Source organism: Diospyros lotus, chromosome 15, assembly GCF_014633365.1.
Source record: "Diospyros lotus cultivar Yz01 chromosome 15, ASM1463336v1, whole genome shotgun sequence".
In the NCBI taxonomy this organism is placed as follows: domain Eukaryota; kingdom Viridiplantae; phylum Streptophyta; class Magnoliopsida; order Ericales; family Ebenaceae; genus Diospyros; species Diospyros lotus.
In genome coordinates this window covers 33,553,613-33,580,527 of record NC_068352.1, presented here as the reverse complement: position 1 = coordinate 33,580,527, position 26,915 = coordinate 33,553,613, and the positions used below count along the sequence as shown (strand labels likewise).

At 37.2% G+C, this 26,915-nt stretch overlaps 4 protein-coding genes across 6 annotated transcripts; 3 read left to right on the top strand and 1 right to left on the bottom strand.

Annotated features, from left to right (window-relative positions):
* The first annotated feature begins 888 nt into the window (after positions 1-888).
* On the top strand, positions 889-8,502 carry LOC127792101 (proton pump-interactor 1-like). Of its 2 annotated transcripts, XM_052322453.1 has the most exons (8): positions 891-1,137; positions 2,178-2,606; positions 3,576-3,770; positions 3,946-4,125; positions 4,270-4,464; positions 7,126-7,224; positions 7,318-7,893; positions 7,960-8,502. In XM_052322453.1, exons 2-8 carry the CDS (start codon positions 2,229-2,231, stop codon positions 8,272-8,274), a joined length of 1,938 nt encoding a protein of 645 aa, XP_052178413.1. In that variant the 5' UTR covers positions 891-1,137; positions 2,178-2,228; the 3' UTR covers positions 8,275-8,502. The 2 variants fall into 2 exon arrangements, with proteins under 2 accessions (XP_052178412.1, XP_052178413.1); XM_052322452.1 differs by having other exon boundaries at positions 889-1,137; positions 2,220-2,606; positions 7,318-8,071.
* Positions 8,503-9,072: 570 nt separating this feature from the next.
* Positions 9,073-15,675, top strand: LOC127792576 (dynamin-related protein 5A). 2 transcript variants are annotated; one of them, XM_052323115.1, is made up of 9 exons: positions 9,073-9,504; positions 10,043-10,234; positions 10,334-10,540; positions 11,269-11,697; positions 11,848-12,075; positions 12,148-12,343; positions 12,766-13,462; positions 14,189-14,486; positions 14,571-15,675. In XM_052323115.1, exons 1-8 carry the CDS (start codon positions 9,145-9,147, stop codon positions 14,373-14,375), a joined length of 2,496 nt encoding a protein of 831 aa, XP_052179075.1. In that variant the 5' UTR covers positions 9,073-9,144; the 3' UTR covers positions 14,376-14,486; positions 14,571-15,675. The 2 variants fall into 2 exon arrangements, with proteins under 2 accessions (XP_052179075.1, XP_052179074.1); XM_052323114.1 differs by having other exon boundaries at positions 9,074-9,504; positions 14,189-14,459.
* A 1,709-nt stretch (positions 15,676-17,384) lies between these two features.
* LOC127792578 (VQ motif-containing protein 4-like) lies at positions 17,385-18,334 on the top strand. Its single transcript, XM_052323116.1, has one exon. The coding sequence runs from the start codon at positions 17,534-17,536 to the stop codon at positions 18,164-18,166; it is 633 nt and encodes a 210-aa protein (XP_052179076.1). The 5' UTR covers positions 17,385-17,533; the 3' UTR covers positions 18,167-18,334.
* Positions 18,335-20,280: 1,946 nt separating this feature from the next.
* Positions 20,281-25,147, bottom strand: LOC127791381 (probable bifunctional methylthioribulose-1-phosphate dehydratase/enolase-phosphatase E1 1). The gene is made up of 9 exons (XM_052321212.1): positions 24,968-25,147; positions 24,726-24,829; positions 22,918-23,016; positions 22,570-22,725; positions 22,019-22,168; positions 21,832-21,933; positions 21,001-21,110; positions 20,775-20,893; positions 20,281-20,511 (listed from the first exon to the last, which is right to left on the bottom strand). The coding sequence occupies exons 1-9, from the start codon at positions 25,011-25,013 to the stop codon at positions 20,420-20,422; spliced, it is 978 nt and encodes a 325-aa protein (XP_052177172.1). The 5' UTR covers positions 25,014-25,147; the 3' UTR covers positions 20,281-20,419.
* Between the last annotated feature and the right edge of the window lie 1,768 nt (positions 25,148-26,915).

The following is a 26,915-nucleotide window of genomic DNA, read 5'->3' as shown; positions in this document are numbered from 1 at the left end:
TTTTTAATAATTTATAACATTTCTCTTTTTAATTTTTTTTTTCTTAATGACTAAAATCATAAAAATGTCCCTAAACGTTATTATCCTATTTGCATAACTTGATGCATTGCATAAAAAAAGTCTACTCATTACAAAATTATACAATTAAGAGACATAATGGGTTAAAACTTGAGTTGGGATGTCATACGACAAAAATGGTAAAATTTAAATGTTATTTTATGCTTTAAATATTTTTCGATCAACAATAACAATGATTGTGACGGTAAGAGTGATGTGTGTTCATAAAATAACAACAATAATAAATTTATTTTTCTTTTCTCTTGTGTAATAAACTCAAATCATACGTGAGTTTATTGTCGTGATGCACCTAAATACATCTAGATCTATTTTTTTGCTTTTAAAATAACTCAGTTGTCGTCGAAGACTATTAGTTATTTTTTAATTAAAAATAAAAATAAAATTTAATTTATTTAACAATAGGAAAAATTATTATTATTTTTAAAACATAAAAACAATTTTTATAATTATGCTAAATCTCATGTGATAATTGTAATATTTTTAAAAATAAATTATATATTAATGTCTAAGAATAGATAAAAGTTCAATCTTTTTTGCTTAAACCTTTTGAGATAGCGTAATTGGCCGTTGTATGTGTTTTGAGAGTTAAAAATATCATAAAGTAATTTGTTTAATTTGACCTCTCTATGAAATTATTATTATATGTCTATGGGGTCAGGCCGTTAGGCTTCGGCCCGCAACTTATTTGTTTGTATGCTTTTTAAGTTGGAGTGATCAATTTTAGAGAGAGAGAGAGAGTGAAATGGGCCGGCCGGCCGGCCGAAGGTTGAGAGTATGGCAAGGGAGGGAGGGAGGGAGGGGCCCTCCAATTTCCCACTATTAAAAAAATATCCCTGAATATCGTCGTGTTTCTCTCTCTAAATCTATCGATCTCTATCCATTTATATCCAAATCGGTAGCAGCTGCTCGATCTTCCTCTCTCTTTCGAATCAGGAATGGTGGCTATCGTTTCTGGGATCTGACCTTGTGCCCATATATAATTCGTTTTCCTTTGCTGTTATACTTGTTGCGGCCTCCTCGAAATCTCTTCCTCGATCTCTCCGCCTTTAGCCATTCGTGGTAAGCCTCTCTTCTTTCTTTCTCCGCATATCTTTCTTCCCTCTTCTCTTCTCTTTCACTGTCACTCTTTCTGCTTCTTTCTCTACCCTTGTGCCCTTTGCCTGCCTGGGCTTTCGTTCGATCCGTGCCGGATCTCGATTTGATTTCGGGTTTCTAGAGTTGGTATTTGAATTTTATGTCTTGTTCGGTAGAAAGATTTTGTCTTTTTTTTGCTGGGACTTGATTGGATTTGATTGTGCTGTCTTTGGTCGATTCGTGTAGCCAGAAGAAGTTCTGCGCATCTTATCTGCCTTCTCATTGTTGAGTTCATATTCGATTGTCGATCGGTTAACCATTTATGTTCCGTGCGTGTGCAGTTTTATATCTGGATATATAGTTTTCTTTACGTACTCTCGAAAGTTTCTGAAGCCTTTATCAGATCAGTTTGGCATTTATTTGATTCTGTTGCTACTGTTTGTTTTTCTTTATTTCCCTCTTTTCTCTTGAATCTGGTAGTGGTTGAAGCAGTGTAGATGGTTATAGGGTTCTCCCTGCCCATTTAAATTTGATCCTAGAATTTGTTGGGAGACAGGAGGATGAGGAAAAAGAAAGGCAAAGAGAAATGAAGTGAAAAATGCGGAAAGAAAATGAATACAGAAAGTGCCTTTTGTGTGTATGTGTGTGGCTATTATATAAAAGCAAACACTTTTATTTCCTTACCCACTTTCCCTAAACCAAAGATCCCAGATTGAAACACTGGATCGACATATTATGGTTTTTTGGGCGAAGGTCCTTGATAACATGATGAAGATTGCAATATGTAGAACTTCGGAGCTTGTTAAGTTCCTTTATTTGTTTTTAAGATATCCTTCTAGATCAACTCTACTAGGAGCATAAAATGGTTCTAGCTGTTTGCAATTTGTTTATTGCTGATGAATTTTTCCAGTATGTAATGAAGTGCATGGAAAAAAGCCTTATATGATTAATTACATTGTGTCCTGGTTCAGTGGATTTTCTTTTCATTGTAGGGCTGATCTGTGTTTTTTTGCTTTCTGCATCAGGCTTCTGCACATTGTAAGGGAATTTCTCTCTGTTAACTTCAGGTAGAAAATATGGGCGTGGAGGCTGTGAAATCTGAGTTGGTACAAGGTTCCACTGAAACTGGTCATGAAGAAAACAGTTCTTTTTTGAATGGGAAGGAAAATGGGTCAACACATCAGGGGAATGTCTCTGCTGAACCAATAACATTTGGTTCACAGGGTACAAATGAACCTGTTGAAAGAGAAGACAACAATGTCCCCGTGTCTAACTTCCCGAAGGATGCAGTTGATGAATGGCCTGCCCCAAAGCAGATTCATTCTTTTTACTTTGTCAAGTATCGATCATATGAGGACCCAAAACTGAAAGCCAAACTGGAGCAAGCTGATAAAGAGATCCAAAAGAAGACTCAAGCAAGGTCTCAAATTCTTGAAAAATTAAGGGGAAAAAGGGTAAGCTGAAATTGCTTCAGGCCTTGTTTTACAAGAAATATCTATTACAGTTTTTGTTGACAAGATGTAGAGTTGTGAGAAAAGCAAGTGCTATAGGCAGTTGCTTATGAATAGGTACTGACAGAAGCACTCAATGAAGTACAGTGATATCGATAGGTATTTTCATCATCAAACTGATTTGGGTTAGCATGAGGAAGATATTGATGGATGGAGAATAAGTAGGAATGGTAGTATAGTTAATTGGGTGATCCCTTTGAATCGCCAACAAATGACAAGTGGCTTTATATCCAGGGTTTTGTTAATTGGCAGCCTTATCATTAACTTCTGGATCACATGCATCATCATCAGTCATCATAACAACAATGTATACATTTCTCATGACTTGTACGTGAGAACGGAGGTGCAAAGTTGAAACATAACAAGTGAACACTTTTTCTTTCTGAAATAGTTATGCTGAAGGTGTAATATTTGATGCCACATCTGTTCTTAGAATATTTCTAGTTTATTATTTTACTAACTAACTAGTGTTGCTTTTATCTGATGAATAATGATTTTCAAGCAGAATTATACAGGCCAAATAAATTGGCTGATTGGACAAATTGTCCAAACTACCCTCTCTTTGCTTTCCACAATCACTTATTCGGCATGTATATTCAGCTTGAAAATATTGTCCTTATCTGATTTTGGAGGTAATTACTTTTTTTCTGACAAATGTGTTGCTTGTTATATTATGCTAGATCAACTTCTATGGTGCATTTAGTGATCTTGAGTGACTGTAGTCTTAAACCTTTTCTTGTTCGTCTGATTTTTCCTAAATGTTATCGTATGAGTGAGTTGATTGATTGAAGTATTGTTGATTGTATTAATTATTTATTGAAGTTGGAGGCTGAACTAAATGAATATGTGGTGCATTGCACACTTTGATATGTACGCATATGATTTTACTGCATTTCTTTTCTGCACCTGCAGTCAGATCGTGCTCAAGTGATTGCTCAATTGAGGCCTTTAAGTGCCGAGAATAAGCAGTTTTGGACGATTGTGGATGAGAAGAGAAAAGAGATGGAACCTCTGCAGCAGGCACTAGGAAAATTGCGTAGCTCAAACACTGCTAGCCGAGAGAAGGGTGTTAGCCTATGTTCATCTGAGGAAGAACTTAATAATCTTGTGAGCTTCTGATACAGATTTTTTTATTCTTTTGCATTCATTCACAAGTATTTTGGTGCAGGGGTGCATTGCCTCTTTTCTAATTTTCAATTGAAAAAATTGTTGTCATAGATTTAAGATGTAGTCTTAATGTTGCATTTTCTTGTGTCATTTTTTCTTTTGATTATTGGCACAGATTAAAAGCTTGCAATACCGTATTCAACATGAAAGTATTCCACTTTCTGAGGAGAAGCAAATTCTTAGAGAAATTAAACAGTTTGAGGGGACAAGGGAAAAAGTAATTGCTAATGCTGCTATGAGGGCAAAGATTCAGGATTCATTGGGTGAAAAAGAAGCCCTTCAGGACCAGGTCAAAGTAAGACAACAGAACTTTTTTATTCCTGACATTTTTATCATTCTATTCCCTTTACACATTCCATGCTTCTTATTGATGGTCCTTCATTACCTTTTCTGCTCCAATATTTGTTCTTATTTTTGTGCTAATTGCATGCCGATACAGCTAATAGGAGTTGATTTGGATGGAGTAAGAAAGGAACAGCAGCTAGTTAAGGCCAAGATTAAGCAACTTACTGATGAAAAGGAGGCCATAGAAAGAGAAATTAAATCTCTAGAGGCTGAGCTGACTGCTGTATCTGAAAAGCGGGATAAATCTTATGAAGCTTTCCAGGAATTGAGGAAACATCGTGAGGATGGGGTATGTTGGTTATCTTTACATGATCAGTTGCACTTCCAAACCTTCCCCATTGGCAACATAAAATTGCATTTAACATTTCACAAAAATTTATGTTGTTAAAGTGGTGTCACTCTGTCAGTGTTTTAGATATCTGTTTCTTGGTGTTCTAATAATCTTGATCACTTATGTGTTGCAGTACTTGAACTACTTCATGTGAAACAAGTAAATTATTTCTTCAAGCTTGTTTGGGTTAATCTTGCTTCTCCAGTGCTTCTCATGTGTTGTTGATGCCTAGGGATCTGTGGATGCTTTTGTATTATACATTTTGTGTTCGGTTGAATTTAGATTTTTTTTTTTTTGCCAATAAAAGAGGTAATTTAGTTTGTCAAATGTGTAAATTCTGAGGCTGCTATATGTTAATGCTACTTTTTTTCTATCCTTACTTTTTCTCTTGCCTTTTCCTTTCTTCTAGGCACTATTTTCTATATAGATGATTGCATGTGTTGTTTTATATTGTAAATGTGCTTGGCGCATATGAAGAGTATTTAATTTTCCTTTACATTACTAGGCATGTCCTGAGACTAGTTTGCATGGGAAAGTCAAGTTCTCATTAGTAGTTTCTTTCCAGGATTCTCATGAAAATCATTCTTCTGTTTTCTGGTTTCTATGTCATCAAGTCTTTAATTATGTTCTTTGTTGGAAGCTGGTTGAAAGTTCAGACAAGCCATTTTGTCGTCCTTTGATCCTGTTCTCATGGCCTGTGATAATTTTCTAGGACTGCCCTTCCTTCTAGATTAAAAAGTTAACGAAGAGTTTTATATTTGACATGAAAGCAGCGCTGGAAAATCTAGTTATATAGTTGATCAATATAACCATGGACCTATAAACTTTTTGGCAATTTGAATGATGTAAAACTTGATCACCCATTTGGACTTTGATCAGTTGCAAGCAGTCTAATTTTTTAGGGCATCTCCAGTGTATGAGGCTCCTTTCTTTTCTTTTTTGTATGCAGACTTACACATGTTTTCCAAAGAGACTGTTCTACAAGTCAAAACCCATAACCTTTCAGTCACAAAGGAGCAATTTTGTCATTGCTACCAAGTCTTGCCATCCAGCAATTGATGAATTGAGGAAATAAATTTAGTTTAATTTTTATTCTCTTCCATTGTTTTTCATAATCATGCATGGAAATGACCTCTTCCCCTGAATTCTTGAAGAGCCTCGGGTGCTTCTGAACTGTCTGACTATTCTTTGCCAGTGATGTAGAAACGGTACTTTTGGGACTAAAATGGAAACATGAGTCTCATGCCTGGAAAACATGGGCATAATTCCATAGCTCTAGCTAGTAGGACCATGGTTAGTAACTGCTGGAACAACTCCGCTGTGCCTCCCCCAAAAAATTTCAGTTGGGCAGGTGACCTAGTATGAATATTCCATGGTTTAGTCTAGTCTCTGTGATGTTTATCAGGCTTAATTGTTGCTTCAGCTCCTCTGTCTATGTTCTTCCAAATTAGCCACTTTGACATTTATACAATTTTCTTTCCTTGGGGAGTTCTATACAATTCTGACTTTATTACGCCTTTTAAGCCATGGGTTTTGGTCTAGAAGTGGGAATCACATAAATGAAAAAAGCTTCAGTAGCTGGATTGTTTTTGACCTTGCCTGTCAAACTTGGCAGGTCTGAACGTGCTCATCTTGGACCCACTCTGCATTGATTCTATTTGTTACACTTCTCATCTTACCATTTGCTAGACGGCGGATAAAAGCTGTTAGGCTTGCAACCAATAGTCCACCTAAGTAACTAAAATTGTCGTGCACTGATAGCTTGGCAATTTTATGGATGCAACCACAGAACTACATACCCCGTCAAAGTCTGTGAAAGGTGTAGTATATTGTTGGCAGGCTTAACTCAGTCTCCCTTCTCTCTTTGGTGCATTAATGTTCTTGGATTACACTAAAAATTGGTTAGCCTAAAAGATAAGAAACTTACTAGCATGCCAACTATTTGAACTGATGGTGTTCGCTCGTGAGTGGATAGGGTTGAACTGTATAGTAAGAAATTGTTTAAAGGATCGGGATCAGGATCAGGTGATTTCTGGGTTCGGTACTCAGCTGGGTTTTTGATACTTAGGAAGGTTAATAGTACGCAGTCTTACCCTTGGTCAGTGAATAAAAAATGATCTAACTCTAAGCATTTCTGATGGGAAACTAAGTTTTTTCAAAATTTCAAAATAAACACTTTTTCTAGTTTTCTATCTTAAGAAACAGTTTTTCAGAATGACAAAAAGAACATATTTTCAAAAATCTCAAAACAGATACTCAAGACATAAAACTGAAAATGAATTCAAAGCTCAAAACTGAAATAAGAACATCATTTATTATTCACATCTTCTTACTTGTTTTAAGTACCTCTGAAATTTTTAGTTCACTTCTTTTTGTTTACTTCTTACTTAAAGGGACTGTTTGCTCCTTTTATCTATTGCATTCTTATTGTGATACATTACATTCTTATTAACCTATTCGGCAATACCTTCTGCTTTGATTGCTAGCAATAAACTGAATAAAGATAGGGCAGAATGTTCTTTGTATCTTTCAAGCTTATCTCTGTATACTTTATTGGGCTCAATGTTTAAATCATACACAGCCATATCTTGACTAAATATCTTCACATGTTTTTGTCAGAATGCTTGTTATTATCACAACCGTACGCTCTTGAACCAGGCCAAAGAATTGGCTGCAAAGAAGGATATTGGAGCTCTTAAAGAAATTGGCAGTACAGAGGTCAGTAGGAGCCTAGCCTGATCCTATGTTGAGTAGATCTAAAACTTGCCCTTAGTCTTAGTAACCTAGATTCTATTATCTTACAATGATCAGGTTGAGAAATTTATGTCCCAGTGGAGCAATAGTAAGGGTTTCAGGGATGATTATGAGAGAAGAATTTTGTCATCATTGGATATCAGACAGTTGAGCAAGGATGGCCGAATGAGGAATCCGGATGAGAAGCCAATGGTATTACAGGAGGCTCCAACCTCCTCTGTAACTGAGACAGTTGCAAAATCCAATGTGAAGCAACCGAAAGAAGTTTCCGTTTCAACTCCACAACATGATAACCCCCTCGTCGAGAAAGCCCAGAAAGAAACAAAAAGTAAGCCCCAGAAAGAAGCAAAGAAGAAAGCAACAGGTCCAGGAACTGCAGAGCCTAATGGCTTTAAAGACCAAGAGGGGATCTCTGGGTCAGAAAAACTGGAAAAAGAGACGCAATCAAAGCAGAACGAAGTTGATGAAGCAAAACTGAAGGAGATGAGAAGAGAAGAGGAGATTGCAAAAGCCAAGCAGGCGTTGGAGAGGAAGAGAAAATTGGCAGAGAAAGCAGCGGCAAAAGCAGCCATAAAGGCTCAGAAAGAGGCTGAAAAGAAGCTCAAGGAAACTATTCTTCGTTCTCTTCATTTTGTGTGCTCGCAATTTTGTAGAAAATATTGAACTAATGGGATTCTTTTCGATTTCTCTAAACAGGAGCGTGAAAAGAAAGCGAAGAAGAAGGCTGCAGCTGCTGCACCTTCTCCTGAACCTGAGGAACAGCCGACTGAAGTGGATGCAGATGTTGCAGAACCGGAGAAGGCTGATGAAAGAGTTGAAGCTCCATTTCTATCAAAGAATAAGGAAAGGAAGGAAAACCCGATCAGGTACAGAAACCGAGGAAAAGGGCCAGATTCTCTTTCAAGAGTGATACTCAAGCGTAAGAAATCGAGTAACAACTACTGGTTATGGGCCGCCCCTGCTGCTGTCTCTGCTCTGATACTTGTAGTGATCGGGTACAATTATCTTCTCTGAAGATAAAGACACAACTATGAAGAATCTATGGACCAACTTTCCTTTCAGATGAGCATCGGATCTGAATGCGTAGTTTTGTTCTATGGAACTTAATCTATATACTGTTAGCAACCAAACTAAATGTATTGCTTGACGAGTATAAGTTGAAATTTTGTCTGTTGACAGAGAATGAATGTTGTTAAAAGACTTTTGCAGGAAATTTGATCCATACAACAGTTTGAGAATGAATGCATTGCAGTACTGAATCTGTGGTTTGGACTTCAGTGTATGATTGCACTGTTTGAGGGTTGGCTCGGTGGGAAGAGACCGACCACCAGGGGGCCTACACACACATATTTCTGTGCACTCATTGCTTATTTGACATGTGTGGGTTGTGGGTTTTTCCGGATTGTTTTGATTGCTTATTCTTATTCTTTACGGATTGCTTTTATTATTTGTTCTTATTTGGCATGTGTGGTTTATGGGTTTTGTAGGGACTTGTGCAAGTTTTGATGGGATCGTGACTTTCAAATAGATTCATCCTTGTTCGAACATGATGAGCAAATAATAGAATACTGAGTTACAATTACATTTAAAATTAAGATTTTTTAGTAAGGAAACTAAACTAACATATTCTAATATATAGAAACCACTGAATTCTGGTTAATTTTGTAATAGAAGAAGATTAGGAGGTGTTTTGTTAAAATAAATTAATAAGAAAATATTTATTGGATATCCAACTCTTCTATTGGGTCGGGCCTAGGCCCAATTTCTATTTTCCTATTAACGGCTTATAAAAACAAACAAGCTCTGTGTACTGAAATTCAAATTCAAAATCCCCCTCTCGCTCTCTCTCTCTCTCTCTCTCTGTCCGTCTCTGTCTGCCCTCCAATGGCAGCTTCAAACACCTTCACGACCACACCGACCAGGACCCCATCGGCGAAAGCCACCACCGGCGCCGTCTCCGTCTCCAGAAAGCACCCTTCCTCAACTGAATCATCGGCCTCCGATTTCAAGACCAGATTCGAAGCCTACAACCGTCTTCAGGCCGCTGCAGTGGCCTTCGGCGAAAAGCTCCCGATTCCCGAGATCGTCGCCATCGGCGGCCAGTCCGATGGCAAGAGCTCGCTCCTCGAAGCCCTTCTCGGGTTCCGCTTCAACGTCCGCGAGGTCGAAATGGGCACCCGAAGGCCTCTTATCCTCCAAATGGTCCACGACCCTAACGCGTTGGAGCCCCGCTGCCGCTTTCAGGTTCTATCCTACTGAACCCAATTTCTCTGCTCGTTTCTGAATTCGTTTTCTTTTTACATATAATCAAGGCTGTTACGATCAGACCGCAAATCAATCACATAAATTGAGAGAGAATACGACGCGTAAAATTTAATACGATTCGACCTCAATGCCTACGTTCACGATATCAATAATCCACTGATTAGTGTTTTGTACGAACACACTAGGAAGCATCTCAATCTCCCCCGCTCCAGATAACTGGTTACACTGCCTCTGTGTTGTCTTTTCCCTTGGCTGGTAAAATAGTGAAATTAACTTGATTTCATGGTATCGGAGATCAAGGGCAGAAGAAAGAGATCCCGGGGCCTCAGATTTGAAACAAAGGAGGGGTTAAAGAAGTTCTTAAGATATAATTTTAGGGAGACTCCTAGTTATTTAATGAACTATCTGCTTCTTTTTTCTGATCACCAATGCACTTTCCCTTTCACGTGCACCCCGCATTTAAATGGCAATATTTGATTTAGTTTATACAAGAGGCTGAAAGTTATAACCTAAACAGGAGGAGAATTCTGAAGAATATGGATCTCCTATTGTTTCAGCATCTGCAATTGCTGATCTTATAAAGTCACGGACAGAAGCACTTTTGAAGAAAGCTAGAACTGCAGTTTCCTCAAAGCCTATTGTGATGAGAGCAGAATATGCCCATTGCCCAAATCTCACCATTATTGATACACCAGGCTTTGTCCTCAAGGTAAGATGATAGAGAATGAAAATGTGGTGAAGAAGATCTCTGAAACTTCCTTAATTCTATATTTTACATTTGAATGGAATTTTGGAACTGCATTGACAGGCAAGAAAGGGTGAACCAGAAAACACACCAGATGAGATTCTGTCAATGGTGAAGTCATTGGCCAGTCCACCTCATCGTATCCTCTTATTCCTTCAGCAAAGTAGCGTGGAATGGTGCTCTTCTCTCTGGTTGGATGCCATTCGCGAAATTGATCCGACATTCAGACGGACAGTAATTGTTGTATCCAAATTCGATAACCGGCTCAGGGTACAAAATGCAAAAAATTTCTGTACCTCCAATGCAAGAAACCAAATTTATCAATTATTGATGCTTCTGTATGCTATTCGTAGACAGAAGTGAATTATAGTGCTATAACAAATTTGATAACGGGCTCAACATGCACAATGAAGGACTCTGTTGTATTGAAACTTCATTTAATAGAAGGAAATAAGGGATAGTTTTGTCAATTATTATACTTCTCTGTGCTTTTTACTGCACAGAAATAAATCATAATGAGATATCAAATGCTATCACTCCTCACATTACCTTAGGGACTAGACTAGTTTCAAATTTCAGGTATTTAGCAACTAATGTTTCATAATCTGTTGCAGTTTCAGTAGTGGGAAGCTTTAGTTTTTATGATTCTGGTTGTAAGAATTGCTCAGCAGAATGAAGGATGACACCTGCAATTGGATATCTTGATTACTAAAGCCATATGAACACGGCTACCACTTACTGCTATGCTTCCTTTTCTGTATTTTCTTGTTTTTCTTTCTTTCTATTTTCTTAATCTTCTTATTCTTCTTGTTTGGTAGCCCTGGACAGAAACCACTATTTAGTTCATAATTATGAATTCTTTCTTGGCAGAAAAACTAACAAAAAAAAAGGATTTCATGAAGGCAACCTTGTTTCTTGTGTTAACAAACTTGATTTGTCCCTTTTGATTTTGTTACAATGTAAAACTTAAATTGTCTGATGTAAAAGATTAATTTCAGGAATTTAGTGACCGGTGGGAGGTGGATCGTTATTTGACTGCAAGTGGTTACCTAGGAGAGAATACCAGACCCTTTTTTGTGGCGTTGCCAAAGGACAGGAGCACAGTTTCAAATGATGAATTTCGCAGGCAAATATCTCAGGTGGATCAAGAAATATTATGCCATCTGCGTGAGGGTGTTAACGGGGGATTTGATGAAGAAAAATTCAGGTCCTATATAGGTTTTTCTTGTCTCAGAGATTACTTGGAAGCTGAGCTTCAAAAGCGATATAAAGAAGCAGCACCAGCAACTTTAGCGTTGCTTGAACAACGCTGCAGTGAAGTCACTGCTGAATTGGCAAAAATGGACTCCAAGATACAGGCTACCTCTGATGTTGCTCAACTTCGAAGATCTGCAATGCTGCATGCTGCATCTATCTGCAATCATGTGGTGTGTAGGATTTGTTGCTTAAATATTTATATTTCTTCTATGGGATTATGTAACTTTAGCTGTTGAATTCAATCATGTGAAGCCTGTAAATTTGTGGGCTTGGACTTTGGATTAATAGAATAGCTGGTTGTTCTTGTATTATTGCTGAAGGGAGCCTTGATTGAAGGAGCAGCTGATCCTGCCCCAGAGCAATGGGGGAAAACAACAGAAGAGGAACGGTCAGAGAGTGGTATTGGGAGCTGGCCTGGTATCACAACAGATATAAAACCTCCCAATGCCAGGCTTCGTCTGTATGGGGGAGCTGCCTTTGAGAGGGTCATGCATGAATTTCGATGTGCTACACATTCCATTGAATGTCCTCCAGTATCAAGGGAGAAGGTATACTTAGTTAAACACTATCTATATTGGCAGAAAAATTATTAATTTTAGTTTTGATATCCTCAACTACAGGTGGCAAATATACTACTTGCACAAGCTGGTCGTGGTGGGGGTCGAGGAGTTACAGAGGCAGCTGCTGAGATTGCACGTGCTGCTGCACGATCATGGCTTGCTCCTCTTCTTGACACAGCATGTGACCGGCTTGCCTTTGTTCTGGTGAACCTCTTTGATCTTGCTGTTGAACGAGAACACTGCCGAAATTCAGATTGTAAGAAGCTATTCCCAGCTTTAGATTTTTGTTTATTTATAGTTTCTTTTGAGGATATAGAAAGTGAAACATGCTACCCGTGATTCTGTCACTCAAACTTTGATAAGTTCATCTTTCCAGAAGTAAATAATGCAAATTCCAGTGGAGTTTCTGTATGTTGCAGTTATTCTCACTCTCATACTCGGGATGAAGTCAGAAGTTTATGTGCAGTGTCCTTTTATGGTCTCCATGCTTCAGAATTTAAGAGAATATTCAAATAGTGTAGTCTCAGGAATTAAAAAAAAAAGAAAAGAAAAGGAAACAAACAGTGGAAACCAGTTGTCCTAATCTCTTTTGTAATCATCATCTTTCCCCATTTAGTTTTTGTATGTTACATGTTTCTTTAAACTAATAATAGAAAGATGAGTTATGTTTTTCATCAGATGGAAGGAAAACTGGAGAGATGGATGGGTATGTTGGTTTTCATGCTGCCTTGAGACACTCTTATAGCCGCTTTATAAAGGATCTTGCAACACAGTGCAAGCAAGTTATCCGGCATCATCTTGATTCAGTTACAAGCCCATATTCTCCAGTCTGTTATGAGAATGACTACTCGGGGAATTGTGGCTTGGTTACAAACTCCATTTACAGATTCGATCAGTCTTCAGCTACTTCATTTTGTCTTGAGCTATCTGAGGGGGGAGTCGCATCTCGAGATGAAACTAGGAAAGACCAAGAAAACATTCCTCCAGAAAAGAATGTCCAGCAAACCACACCAGGAAAAGTTGTAGAAGCCAGAGAAACTCATCGAGAAAGCCAAATGACTGTACCAGAGACTCCTTCACCTGACCAACCAAGTGATGGAAATTATCTTGGAGTTAAGAAGGAACTTGGAAACTGTGTTGAGGTAGGTGCACGGAAGCGTCATGCTAGGACTCTAGGAAATAACAGAAATTCAGATCATTTAAGAGTCCAAAATGGTGTTGGTCTCTTCTATGAGAGTTCAGATGGCAGTTTAAGATCGGGGTCAGCTTACTCAGATATTTGTTCTTTAGCTGCACAGCATTTTGCACGTATACGCGAAGTTCTGGTTGAGCGGAGTGTGACATCAACTTTAAATTCTGGCTTCTTGACCCCTTGGTAAATTCCTAAGCCTTCTTGACGGCACCTATTTATGTCAACAGGCATGCATATCTTTTGAACACCAGAATCACAATATTATTTTGGGAAATACTAATAAAATTGAGAGGGTACTTAATTCATCGTACTATTAATGCTTTGATCCTCCTTTTGCCAAACTGTCCTCATGCTGACACAGTTCTACGTTACCAATTGTCACATACACGGTACACCTTGCTCTTTTGGCCCAAGAAGGGTTACTATTCCACTTGATTATGCCAACTGGTTTACTTTTTAATACGTGTTTCATTGACATGGTTTGCGAGGGAATACCTGTAACATTTTAACCCAAAAATGATGTATTATGGTCATTCCTTGCTTCCTTATTGCTTCAAAATTTTCTGGAATGAGCCATAACATTTTTTATTAGTCTTATCTGCGTATTGTTAGCAAAAGTTTGTCTTCTGTGCCGTTGATTCTCCAAGATGTTAACCTTAGACATTGTGCCGTAAATCCTATAGAGAAATTATTACTTGATTCTATATACACAAGCAATTCTCTTTCCAATCAGATGTCTAGTCTGCAAGCCATGGGTCCTTATTCATTTATTTTATCAACCAAATTGAACCAACCTACAGAATAGTGACTGGGTCCATGACTACACTCTGTTAGCTCAAATTTCTACATCTTCAAATCTTATTTACGTTGACTTACCAGCTCATTTTCTACACGCTTTTACTAATGCAGCCGGGAACGTCTTGTGTTAGCACTTGGACTTGATTTGTTTGCCGTCAATGATGAGAAATTTATGGACATGTTTGTTGTACCTGGAGCAATTGACATCTTACAAAATAAAAGGCACTCTCTTCACAAGCGCCAGAAAATATTGCACTCTTGCTTGAACGAGTTCAAGACTGTGGCACGCACACTTTGATGTAATCTTCTATTAGAGAAAACCTACCAATATCACTATGAATACCTGTTTCACCATCTTCCGAACATTTATGTGTATGTTCAGGTGGGTCTCACAACATCCTTTCTCAGGGTGCGTTGGTTCTTTCTATTTGTTTCCTTAGATACTTTATGCCTACTGATTTTGATTGGACTACTTATGTGATTTTGATTGCAGATTTTACTTCTCCCTACCAAATCACAAAAAGTGACCGCAGAGGTTTCACACCTAGGAACCACCTATATTTAGCCAGGTTTTTTTCTTGTATCTTCCCAAGTTCAGTGGCTCGTATTTGGTCCAGTGAAGATATGCTTGCATATTGGTTGTTGTTTTTCTATTTTTTGGAGTATTGATTGTAGAACAATATGCTCTTTCAGGCTCAATTTTCCATTTGAATGATAAGGTAGATATGGTGATTTTTTTAAGTACTAAGAAAAATCAGGGGCAATCTTGTGGTTGCTGTAAACAGAAATCTAATTCATTTCTGCTTTCCATCTGAGCATGTTTTCCCTTTAGTTGACGGTTATACGAACACATGAACTCATCTATTTTCAGAAACACAAATTAGTAAATTTCTCAGAGCGGTGTCTCCATCAGTTTGAAAATAAAATGTTAGTGCCATCCATGTTAGTGATTCCAAAAAGTGGAGACGTTCTCCAATGGTACTGACATTGACAATTATAACACTTTAGTCCTGTGAAGAATGCAGAGGAAACATAAAAGTAACACTCTGTCCTGTGAAGAATAAAAGGGAAACATAAAAGAAAGAAGGTGCCTTTCCCCTTCATTTCTAGAGTATCCATTCCCCAACTTTGGGACCTAGTCCAACCATATAAGACTTTAATTATTCTAAAATTTATAAAAATATATGCAAACTTTATTAATGAGTCCTTAGTCCTTACAATACTACACCTTAGTACAACAACAACAAGCCTTAGTCCCACTAGATGGGTTGGCTACGTAATATTTGATTTGATGAGTTTTATGGTAATTGACTCTTATCTAACACAACCCCTATCCTTTGTTTGCGCTACGTATTAGTTGTATATTGAAGGAACACCTCTAGAGAATTACTCAATTCACAGGCAGAGTTAATCCTACACATGAGTAGTTTTTCATATTATCAGTTTGGTTAGAAAAAGCTTAGAGCCTGTTTGATAGTACATATTTTTCATAGAAAATGTGTAATCATGTGTAATTATTACACATTTTCTATGAAAACAATCAAATATCCTTAACTTTTCTATGAAAAAATTGTGTATGGTACAAGCATTTAAAGGTTTTTTCCATGGAATTCATTTTCCAAAGGGGTGGGGTGGTTTTTGTTTTCTAGACAATCATTACCTAGAATTAAATTCTAGGTAATACAATCAAATACACCCTTAGTTTTATACAGAAAACAGGTTCAAACCTCCTCATCGGGAATCCATGGTTAAAATTGTGGGAAAAAGTCCAGGACTTTCTTGACTTCCAAATTGAACAGATCAAATCTAACCAAAACACACACTAACCAGGAAACTTACTAACTTGTTCTCTTCTGAGAATTCCTGTCCCTCTGTCATTCTCATACAATCAGCCCAAAACGAAGAAACTCTGGAAGAAGAAAAACTAGTCCATATATGTTCAAGTAGACCAATTCAGCTCCATTCTTTGTTTGATCCATTGTCATTAATCAAAGTTCTCCTTCTGAGATCATTTAGCCCAAGCGCAATAGCATGTTCATTTGAGAACAGATTGGAATTTAGTAGCCTGTTTGGTCGATGAGACATGTGCACAACATCCACATTGAATTGACTAGAGATACAAAACTGATCATCAGATGGACCCTACCATGTCAACAATGCCAAAGTTGGCTCCTCCCATTTAATATTGCCACTGTTCCAAGCCTAAGAACGGTCAAATTGTCACCTAATGCAAGGATTGTTTACTTCTTCAAAGATTGTTAGTCAAACCGGCCAAACTCAAAATTAGTTTGTCCAAGTTCATCTTTTCTGTATTCTTCAACCAGTCACTAGGGAAGACAAACCAGAGTGGCACGTAAACAAGATTGAACTTATTGTTTGTTTGGACGAGTTAATATTGTTTTTATGTGCTTGATGAACTTTGTTAGGAACTCCATGATTGAGGTCACCTTTTTGATTAGTTCAAGATTCATAAAGACTACATAGTTTTGAGTGGTTTGAGTAGGGTTGTTCCCCAACTGCTTCTCTCTTTCCAATATGAACGAAGAATTTGATTCTTTCTTATTTCTTAATGGAAGCAAGGAAGTGGGATTTTAAACTAGTGCTCTCCCTAAATATTATATACACTGCATTTTGATAGATGGGACCATGAAAACGATGACTGAGTTTGCAGTTGTGGCTGGTACGACCACCTATTTTTAAGATAATCTCTGGTCTCAATAAATATCATTTCCAACTCTTTGTTCATATCGTTGTCTTCATTATTCCTATTAAAACTTTTAGGTTTCAGATTTCATGGAATTTGGTCCCGCAGACAGCAAAAAGTCTTAACACACTGCTTTCTTAAGCGCCTTCTTGGCATATAATTAAGCGATCCTTTTTCATATTCATTTCTCATAACCAAAATCACTTGACTAAAGAGTTAATATTATCTACGTATTGCAAGTGATTTTGGTGATGATAAATGAAGCGAATGGAAATTCAGATTAGGAAAATTGAATTCCATTCTAGAACAGTAATTTTAGGTCAAAGCAGGATGAAGGTTAGGAGGGGCTGGAGCGTGCAAGTCACGCGCATCTATGGAAAGGATTGTAGTGTAGAAATGTGGAGAATCCCCATTGCCAACCAAAAACCGGGGTTGCTGCTGCAGTAGTTAGGGTTCTGAAGTCAATGCCCGAATGTATTAAAATTGAAATTCCCTCTTCCCACTTGATGGTGATACCCCAAATTCCTAACCCAGCCAATGCCCTTCTCCCCTTTTTACTATCGCATAAACCAGTAGGATTGCACTTTCTCAGCAACCAATCAATCCCCAACCCCACCAAAAAGCAGAAACCAACACAACACAACAGATAGAAAATTTTATAAGTCCACAGGGGCTTGCACAAAAGCCTTGTAGTATTCCTCTCTCTCTCTCTCTCTCTCTCTACACAGTGGCTTAGAGTTGCAGGTCCATCAATGGAGATCACCTCTAGGCTTCCAGACAGAGAAAACCCATCTCCCATAAACTCCCCAAACAGCAATGGAGCTCACCCACAAACCCCTCCACTGACCCCAAAACCAGTCTCTAGATCTGAAACCAGTCCTTACCCAACAACCTTCATCCAAGCAGACGCCACCACCTTCAAGCAGGTGGTTCAGATGCTCACCGGATCGGCCGAGACGGCGAAGCAAGCATCCAATCCGCCGCCGCCGTCCAAAGGGTACATACCGCCTGTCAAGACTGGCCAAAAGAAACAAAACTTCAAGCTTTATGAGAGAAGGAATAATCTCAAGAATGGTCTCATGATCAGCCTCTTGATCCCGGGATTAGCTCAAAATTCTGGGTTTTCGCCCCGGAAGCAGGAGATCTTGTCGCCTAGTTTGCTTGACTTCCCTTCGTTGGTTCTCAGTCCGGTGACGCCATTGACTGAGGACCCATTCAACAAGGCTTCGTCTCCGGTGGGAAGCTCGTCGGAGGAAGAGAAGGCCATAGCCGAGAAGGGGTTCTACTTGCACCCGTCTCCCCGAACCACCCCCGGCGCTGCCGAGCCCCGCCTTCTGCCGCTGTTTCCGGTGACTTCTCCACGAGTATCTGAGTCGTCTTCTTGAATCCCTCCCCCCCCCACAACTCAAAAGAAAAGAAAACCCAGAAAAATGTACAATTTGATCCATCTTCTTCCATTGTTCCAAACAATGAAGAGCTTCTTTTCTTGGTTTCTTTTCTATATTGTTTCCAAGTTTCAACTGGAATGATCAAACTGTGTTCAGCTTTCTGTTTTTCTTTGTTCCATCAGTGGATTAAACAAACGGTAACGAGTGGAATCATCAACTTCATATTCCCTGCATTTATTCACAACCCACACTGGCAAATAGAATTTGGACAAGATTTGGAGAATTCAATGCTTCAAATCTAGTGGGGTTTTAATAAATTTTAGAGTGTTTTAATAAAAACTAGCAAACCCACTGATCATTGTCCAATAGAAAAATGTTAATGGAATCAAATTCCTATCCCACGTCACATAATGCACACACACAAACGCACACATATATCTACTGTTATACTTCGATTGTTTTAGAGGTTTATATATAAAGTACATTTAGTGATTTTTGATGGTATATGAATATATTATTTACATTTAATACTATTAAAATAAACAAAGAATGAATTATTAATTAACTGTTTTTGTTTTATTATCACAAAATAATTAGAATACAAAAGACTAATTATGATGTTTAAATTTCGTTGTCATAATACATGTACCTGGGCAATATGATTGAATGAAGATGTCTTTTAGCAGGAAAAATATTTAAGGAATTTGAACAATTTATCCCTTAAATATTTATCACATAAGCCACTAGTAAAACATCCAAACTAGCTACGTGATAAGACTCCACGTTCGATTATTAGGAGGAATGGCTCCACTAACATGGCGAGAAAATTCTTGACCATGCCTTAGAGTTACGTTCTAGGTATAAAGTTTTTATGAAAAATTATACTCATACAATCATTAAGTGAGCTGTAAAAATCTTAAATTCTTCGATGACAGGTAAACATTTACTATTCTTTTATTTGTTACTCTGCTCTTCTTTGTTTGTTCACTCACTATTAAATATTAATTTAATTGTTAAGAGTTTATTCAAGAGAAATTAAAATCTGAACTTGAAAAAAATTGATAAGTGTTGAACAAAATCCCAACGTTCAAGCAACATCATTTTTTAATTTTATTAGTTCACATGAGGCTCACATCTGGTCCTTTCCAAATGAAATTGACTTGGTGGCTAAATCATAGTCCAATTGACTAGTTGGGTCTAATTTTAATAATTGAACCTCAAATAAATGTTATCCGTCCCTAAAGAAGATTCTCAGATAAATAACTAGAGATGTAAAACTAGTACATCAAGTAAAGATAGATAGATAGATAGATAGATAGATAGATAGGATGTAGGAAGACAGATCTGTTGGGGGCGACAATTATTAGGAGGGATGGATAATAATTGACAATTGTTAGATTATATATCATCTATTGAATTGACAAGTTTTGGCTCAAAACATCTCTCCCAGTTCACAGTTGAGTTGGGTTGAGTTGATGCAACCAACCAAGTGGGAATCAGATAGATGGGGTTTGCTTAGCTTATTGGGCCATGAAAACATTGCTTTAAGGAGACTCACGATCAAATTTATTATTTGCCGAAACTAAATATTAAATTCCAACAAATTCACATTAAGATTTTCTTTTTCTATCTTTATGAAGCATCTTTTTGACTCCAAGCGACTACCTCTAGTGAAAAGGCCATTGAAGACGATAAAGGAGGAGAGAGAGCAGAAAGGGAGGCGGGGTGGGGGTCCCATGGAGACCAACAGATAGAGAAAGATATATACTTAAAAGAAAGGACATGTTATAATGATGATTGGAAAATAAGTAAACGGGCCATGATTAAGCTCTCCAAAAAGCAGAGAATTTGGACCAATAAGTCTTCCTACGAGCGATACAAGAGGAAGTGTATAAACAAATTTATACTTATATTTAACATTAATGTCTTATCTGTAACTCATGTGAATACAGAAACACAAGATATTAACACAAAATATCAGTATAAGTATAAAACTTGAATTTCTAAGTAGCATTCTCGATAAATTTTTGACCCTAAAGAGCCATAGAAACTGGTGCTCCTTTTCCTTTTTCTTTTTCTTTATTTGTATACATCATCTTCTCACTTGTGCATAGGACATAAATAATGGATCCAATAACAATTGCATTGATGAGACTGGCTCAGGTTCTGTGTGGAAAGGAAACTTTGATTGGCAAATGCATAAAACCGAATACATGTTGAGAAGATTACAAAATGGCAAAACATCCAATATTAGATTTCTAAGAAAGAGTTAGCTGTCTTGAATCCATGATTCTCTGGCAGAGGTCCATTTCCTGACCGCACAGAAATTATCACCTCCAACCCTGAAACATGTAAAGTATCATAACTCCAAAATCAATAACATCGATAATTAACTATATATCAAGCTTTAATCTCGCTGTGAAGTCGGCCATATGAATTCTAGTTCACTCCACCCCACCACTGGACGCCACATGGTTCGGCAGAGGCTTGGTATGTATTTGTATGTAGTGACTATACTATCTATCCTATCCAGAGTGTTGGGTACAGAGAACACACCATCTGTAAGTTGGGAGTTCAAAAATATGAATCATATGGCCCACATTACCTGCTGCTTTAGCAGCTACAGCTTCTTGATAGACGTCGGTGATGAACAAGATCTCTGATGGCTTATCCACTCCAACTGATTCTGAGATCTCAATGTAACTGGTTGTTTCTTTCTTATTCCTGCAAACAGTAGAAGTGTGGTGGCTAACTTTGAATCAGAGGGTGATTGAAAGCATCATCTTAAAGACTTAAACAGAGAATTACAGCATTTGAAGCATGTACTTTACCCCATTTTAGTATCAAAAAATCCACACATATATTTTCTCAAGTCCCCATAGTTTGTATTGCCAAATATGAGCCTTTGTGCCAATCTGCTACCGCTGGAATATATGTACACCTGAGGGAAGAGAATCACGGTCCACAAATTTACATTAGCTGCCATATGTCAAGGACCTCCAGACTGAGTTCGAAGAGGATATGCGAGAGAAATCTAAGTCAAAGACTCGAACCATGAAAGCGGTAAAGAAAAGATAATAAACATGACTCTTGCAACATTACACAAATTGTTGAAAGTATAAATAAAAAATGTACCATAAAAAAGCTAAATCACAATGCCACCAGAACACTCTAATATATCAATACTAGTATTCATATCTGTTGGAAAATATAATAACTGAGGTTATGAGCAGTAATCAAAAATATATCCAAAGCTTTTTATATTACATTTGGAGGAGAGGGAAATAGTTGGGGATGTAAAGTGAAATCCCCATCTGGCAAACACTAAGTACGGTGCTAGATTTGCCAATTCCTTCTTTTATTTCCTCCTTTTAGAACTGTCTAAGTGATTCGGATCACTTAGACTTTACCATCAATAATAGTGAGCCTGATTTGGTCACCTATGTCATGAAATTGATCCCGTTCAGGGTAGTTAGCAAGCAGTCAGAAGTAGTAATCATTATATTTAGCAATACAATAATTGCAACCAATTTTAGATTTTCCCTGAAGAGCAAGGACAAAGAACCCAGTCAGGCAATCAACTAGGACAAACTAAAACAGGTTGGCAGTGCATCACATGGGAAAACAAGTAAAATGAAAAAAAATAGAAGATAAAGCTTGACCTTGATGCCTAAAGCATTCCACTTCTCGAGAGCTTCAGGTACCTCATCAAAAACTATACCCTTAATTTCATTATTCTGAAATCCAGTTCTCCATATATGACCCTGAATCCTTAATAAATAATATGTTAGTAAGATTATGAGAATTACCTCCAGGGGAAGCATTTTACTCTGAGTTCAACTTGGTTACCTGCAACTGTTTTAAGGCAGTGATCTTCCTGTCAGCTTTTATCATTGCTTCCACATTAGCAACCAAAGCTGCAATAATCTCCTCTTTGTCAGCATCATCGGAAGGGATAGGCACAGCACCAGAAACTCCTCCTGTTAAGTCATCCTGTACCTGCAACATAATGGGGAAACATTTTACATTATGTTATCTTTGTTTGAAGAAACTTTGAACTTCAGAAAAGCTTATAAGAGATTATTTTGATGATGCCACCAAAAATGAAGGCTGCGTCTGGATGGCTCCCAAACTCCCACATGCGAACAGCCATGCAAATATACATGAACCTGCTAAAGGCCTTCAAGGTTCGTTCTCTCAAGTTTACATGTCAAATGGTTGTTCATGGTAAAGTATTGACAAGAATATAAGAATTCAGTTCAAGGTTGATGACAAAGTTCTTCAAAATAATAGTTTTGATCGTGTGTGGGATCAATCAGCTTTGGAATTAAATGAAAATGAAAATGAAATCTCTATTTGCAGACTCTCCTAAACATCCTTCGAAAAAGTGAAGGCCTCACTTGAGAGCGCAACAACTTAATGTCATCTTGAGTTTCAGCAGTGCCATATGTTGCATCTAAATGTCTCCCCACATTGTCACGAGCATATGGAAAGAGCACGTCAGTGACAAATGATATAGGGGTAGTGGTCCCTTCAATGTCGAGAACAATGCAGCGCTGCGAAAATAATTAAGTACATGAGTTAAAATAGAAACTAGGATTGAAGTAAATGGTGATCTTTCTGCAGAAATGGATAATATAGAAGATAATGGAAGAACTTTCCAACAAGATAGAATTGGAACAAGGACTGAAGTAGATGGCAATCTTTGCAGCGCAAGGGAGATGAAAAAGGATATTACAATAACTTACTCTTGATGGCTCACTGCTATTATCTGATGTAAGGGACCCTGCCTTCGCAGACATGTTTATATTCTGGTGACCTCGGAGAACTCCTTTAGAATCAGGAATCTGACCATGGAGCCTTAAAAGACTAAGTTGTTAATTGGAGATAAACCATTTCAAGTAAACTTCAAAAGCTATTATGCCTACATATTTGCAAAGGAAAAACATTCCATAAGAAAGGACAAACAAGTGAACTTATGGAGATCCCAAGTAGCAAAAACATGCGAAAAATAGACGCATGCATGCATCAATTAGTTCTGCATTTTCGGAATTATACAAAACATAACCACACGAATCATCTTAAAGCCTTTATTAGTCATTCTTCGGTAGAAATGGTGAAGCTGAAGATCAGAATGATATATGAGACTGCTACTAATGGAAAAGAAGGCGGCTGCTTAAAGCATTATATTTGGACATGATAAATGAAAACAGATCTGGGGCTTGTGAAATGATCAGCAATTTAAAGGACTGTATTAGCATAAGCAAATAGAAGTTATCTCTGTCACATAAGACACAACAAATTGCTTAAATCACCGAAACCACTGAAGACAACAAATTTAAAGGATCTTGTTCTAATTCAATAAAAATGAAAAGGAAACAAATGGCCTCAACCATTGAAGGGGAATATAAGATGCTCAAATTCAACAGAAGCTTTGGAGCTCAATTCAACAAGGAATACTTGAAATTGACATGTGCATACATGATTCAGAAAGGAATAACCAGGTTAATGCTCAATTCAAACCAATCAAACTGAGGATGGGTGAGCTTTGCTGAGCTTGGACTCGGCTCGTGAGCTAGTTTCTAGGCTCCGGCTCAAGCTTGAGCTCGATTCATGTGAACTAGGCTCGGGCTTAGCTTGTCAATAGGTTGACGAGCTGACCTCGAGCTCGAGCACCTGTTGGCGAGCTCAAGCTCACTAGAATCTGTTTTTTTATTTAAGCTTAATTTGTTATTTTGCTTTATTATCTTTATGTTAAATTAATATATATGATAATTTTAAACATATCCAATTTAATTATATTATTATAATAATTTAAAGTTTGATAACTTTATATTAAATAATATATTTATGAAATTATAAATAAATTAATTAATGTATTTATAAACGAGCTATTTGCGAACTTCTAATTTAATATGTTTACAATCCTCTAATCAAGTCTATTAGTATTTACGAGTCTCTAATTAAACATGTTCGCTAGTTTTAACGAGCCGATTTTTGCTGAACTCAATTTCGCTTCATTTACAAATCAAGATTCAAAGTTAGGCTTAATTTCGGTTTGTTTACTTTAATGAACGAACTCGAATGAACTTTTATCGAGGTAAACACTGAGCCACACTCACGAATGGTTTAACTCATTTGTGGACCTAGTAACTAGACTGTTACCATTTATTAGGTATAATATTAATACCACTTGATGCATGCAGAATAAAACAAGCACAAAAGACAGATTTTGTCATGCTAATGGAGCATCAAACTCAGAGCACACAAAATTAATGTAATTCGACAAATTGCCTACATCTACGGGCTTAAGAAAAACACAATTCACTGCGTAAACAATGGGTTACAAAGAGAGAAATTATCAAACTCTCCAGTCTCAACCCCAATACATCCAAACTCACAATCTCTCCCGAGTCCCAGAATTCTATTACACACTCTACTTTCTTCCCCAAATATGAATTCAAGACAATCTCAACCTACTAGAAAAGGCGAAGGAAAGGCCCAAATTGTACATAAACAAATATAGTTAACAAATAGAAGATACCAAAGAGAGTACCATTTTCGAGAAAAAAGGAGCAGAATCAGCAGAAAAGCAGGGCGGTGGTTTGAAGGAGCATTGCTTCGACCCAATTGGAGAGACCATTCCTGGCTTCCGCACACCTGCCCACACGCCCCAAATAAGCTACACTACTGAAGCAACCCACTACAAACAGTAACAAACAAAGCCTTTTGAAATCAAGACCAACACCGAATCACTGATCGATCGTGCACCCAAATTAAGAGGTACGTGAATAGTACCCAAACGGTATGCCTGCGAAGCTGTGGCCAGGTTCACTGCCGCCATAGCTGTATTGCAGCTTCTCTCTCTCTCTCTCTCTCTCTCTCTCTGTGCCTCTGGTGTACAGGCAGCTCCTCAGAGAGATGGCAATGGTACAGGGCACAGTGGATAAGTCTGTCTTCCTGAATTCTGAGGCGTGATTGTTTCGTTTTCCGGGAAAACTGAGAAAGGAGTTGAGTGGGCCGAACTATGGCGGGCTTCGGCCACAAGCCGGCCCAAAAGGTCAGGCCACGGCCCAATAACACATGAACGCACGATTGGCATTAAAAGTGTCATAAGTGAATAGAAGTGTTCCTCTTTTGGTCCTGAATATTATTTTTTATTTTTAATAAAAAAATTAAAAATGTATATAATAAGCTTTATGTATATTAATTAAAAATAAAAATTAACTATACTAACAAGATTTTAACTTATAATCTTCAAATAATAATTAATTTTTTAAAACTTTTACCTCTATACTAAAATTATTTTTTAAAAAATTTTACCCAAAAAATTAAAATAAATTATACACATCAAACACTATTTAATAAATTTTTACTTAAATTCTTTTTATATCTAATCCTAAACTCTAAATAATGAATCATTTATTTCTTAATCTCTAATGGTAACATAAACTGTACGTCACAAACATTTGAGAGTTTGAAATATCGTAATATCATAAGTTTGATTTTATTTTTATGTAAAATTATGAAATTACTTGTGTCTATTCTAAAAGTCAAAACTCAAGTTTTGATTTGTGATAAATTTGTCTATATATACCTAAATCGTGATTAAAATAGATTATAAATTTTAGAGATCGTAAGATGATACGCGCTAAATATTATATATAATTAAAAAAGTTTTTGAGTTTTTCATATTAAAAAAAAAAAAATCATCTCTTGTGTACATATAATATATATATATATATATGGAACCTAGTCTCCAAAGTAGAGTTGCCTCTTGGATCAAACTTGTGATTTCAAAAGCAGGCAGGCTCTTAGCTGCGCCGGCCACGTATCCAACAACCATTGAATCAGATGTAGAAGAAAAATGAAACATTATTGGGAAGTGGGAACCCTATCTCTCTCTCTCTATCAGCTGCTGCTGCTGCTGGCATTTTCATCTCCATTTTCTTCTCTTCTTTTTCTTTGTAGCCAAACAGGCAATAATGAATTCTGATGCTGATCTCTCACCTTCGCCCAACACATCATCATCATCATCATCCTTTGACCGCCACCACATGTCGCAACAACGTACATATTCTAACATTGGATGGATGGATGGATTCAATGGCTTATCAACACCAACAAAGACAACTTCCATCCATCACACTTCTTAATTTATTGAGAATTTGATTGCAGTATCGTTATTATGTTCCACGTGGGAGCTCATAACTCGACTTCCAAACCAGAGATGGTGATGAATTTCTGGTTAATTTACTAACTAATCATGGACTTAATAAATAAGGGGTGGTATATTTATGACTATAGAGTATTGTATTTTTATTCTGTGGAGAGCTAATCATATTTGTTATTGGGTGTTGGTGTCACGGTTCTTCCCATCTTATCAAAAAACTTACCCACATTCCCAATGTTTTTTCTCTTATAAAAAAAAAAGTTAATTATAATTTGATATGCATCTATTAAAAGAATTATGCTAGATGAACAATTTTTTTTGTACATTTTAGACTATATAAAGAAATATTATGATCAAAATATTCCTCACCTCATATGCACCTCACACGTCTCTATGTACTTCATGAAGGATCTTTTTATCATTGATACACCTTTATGTAACTCAAGATGTACACAAAAATGTATCAATATCATTTTTCCTATTAAATTAGTAGTTGCCTGTTACGTTTTTTCTCCATTTTATCTAAAAAGTTTTCCACATCTTATATGCACCCCATCTTATTAAAAGAGTTAA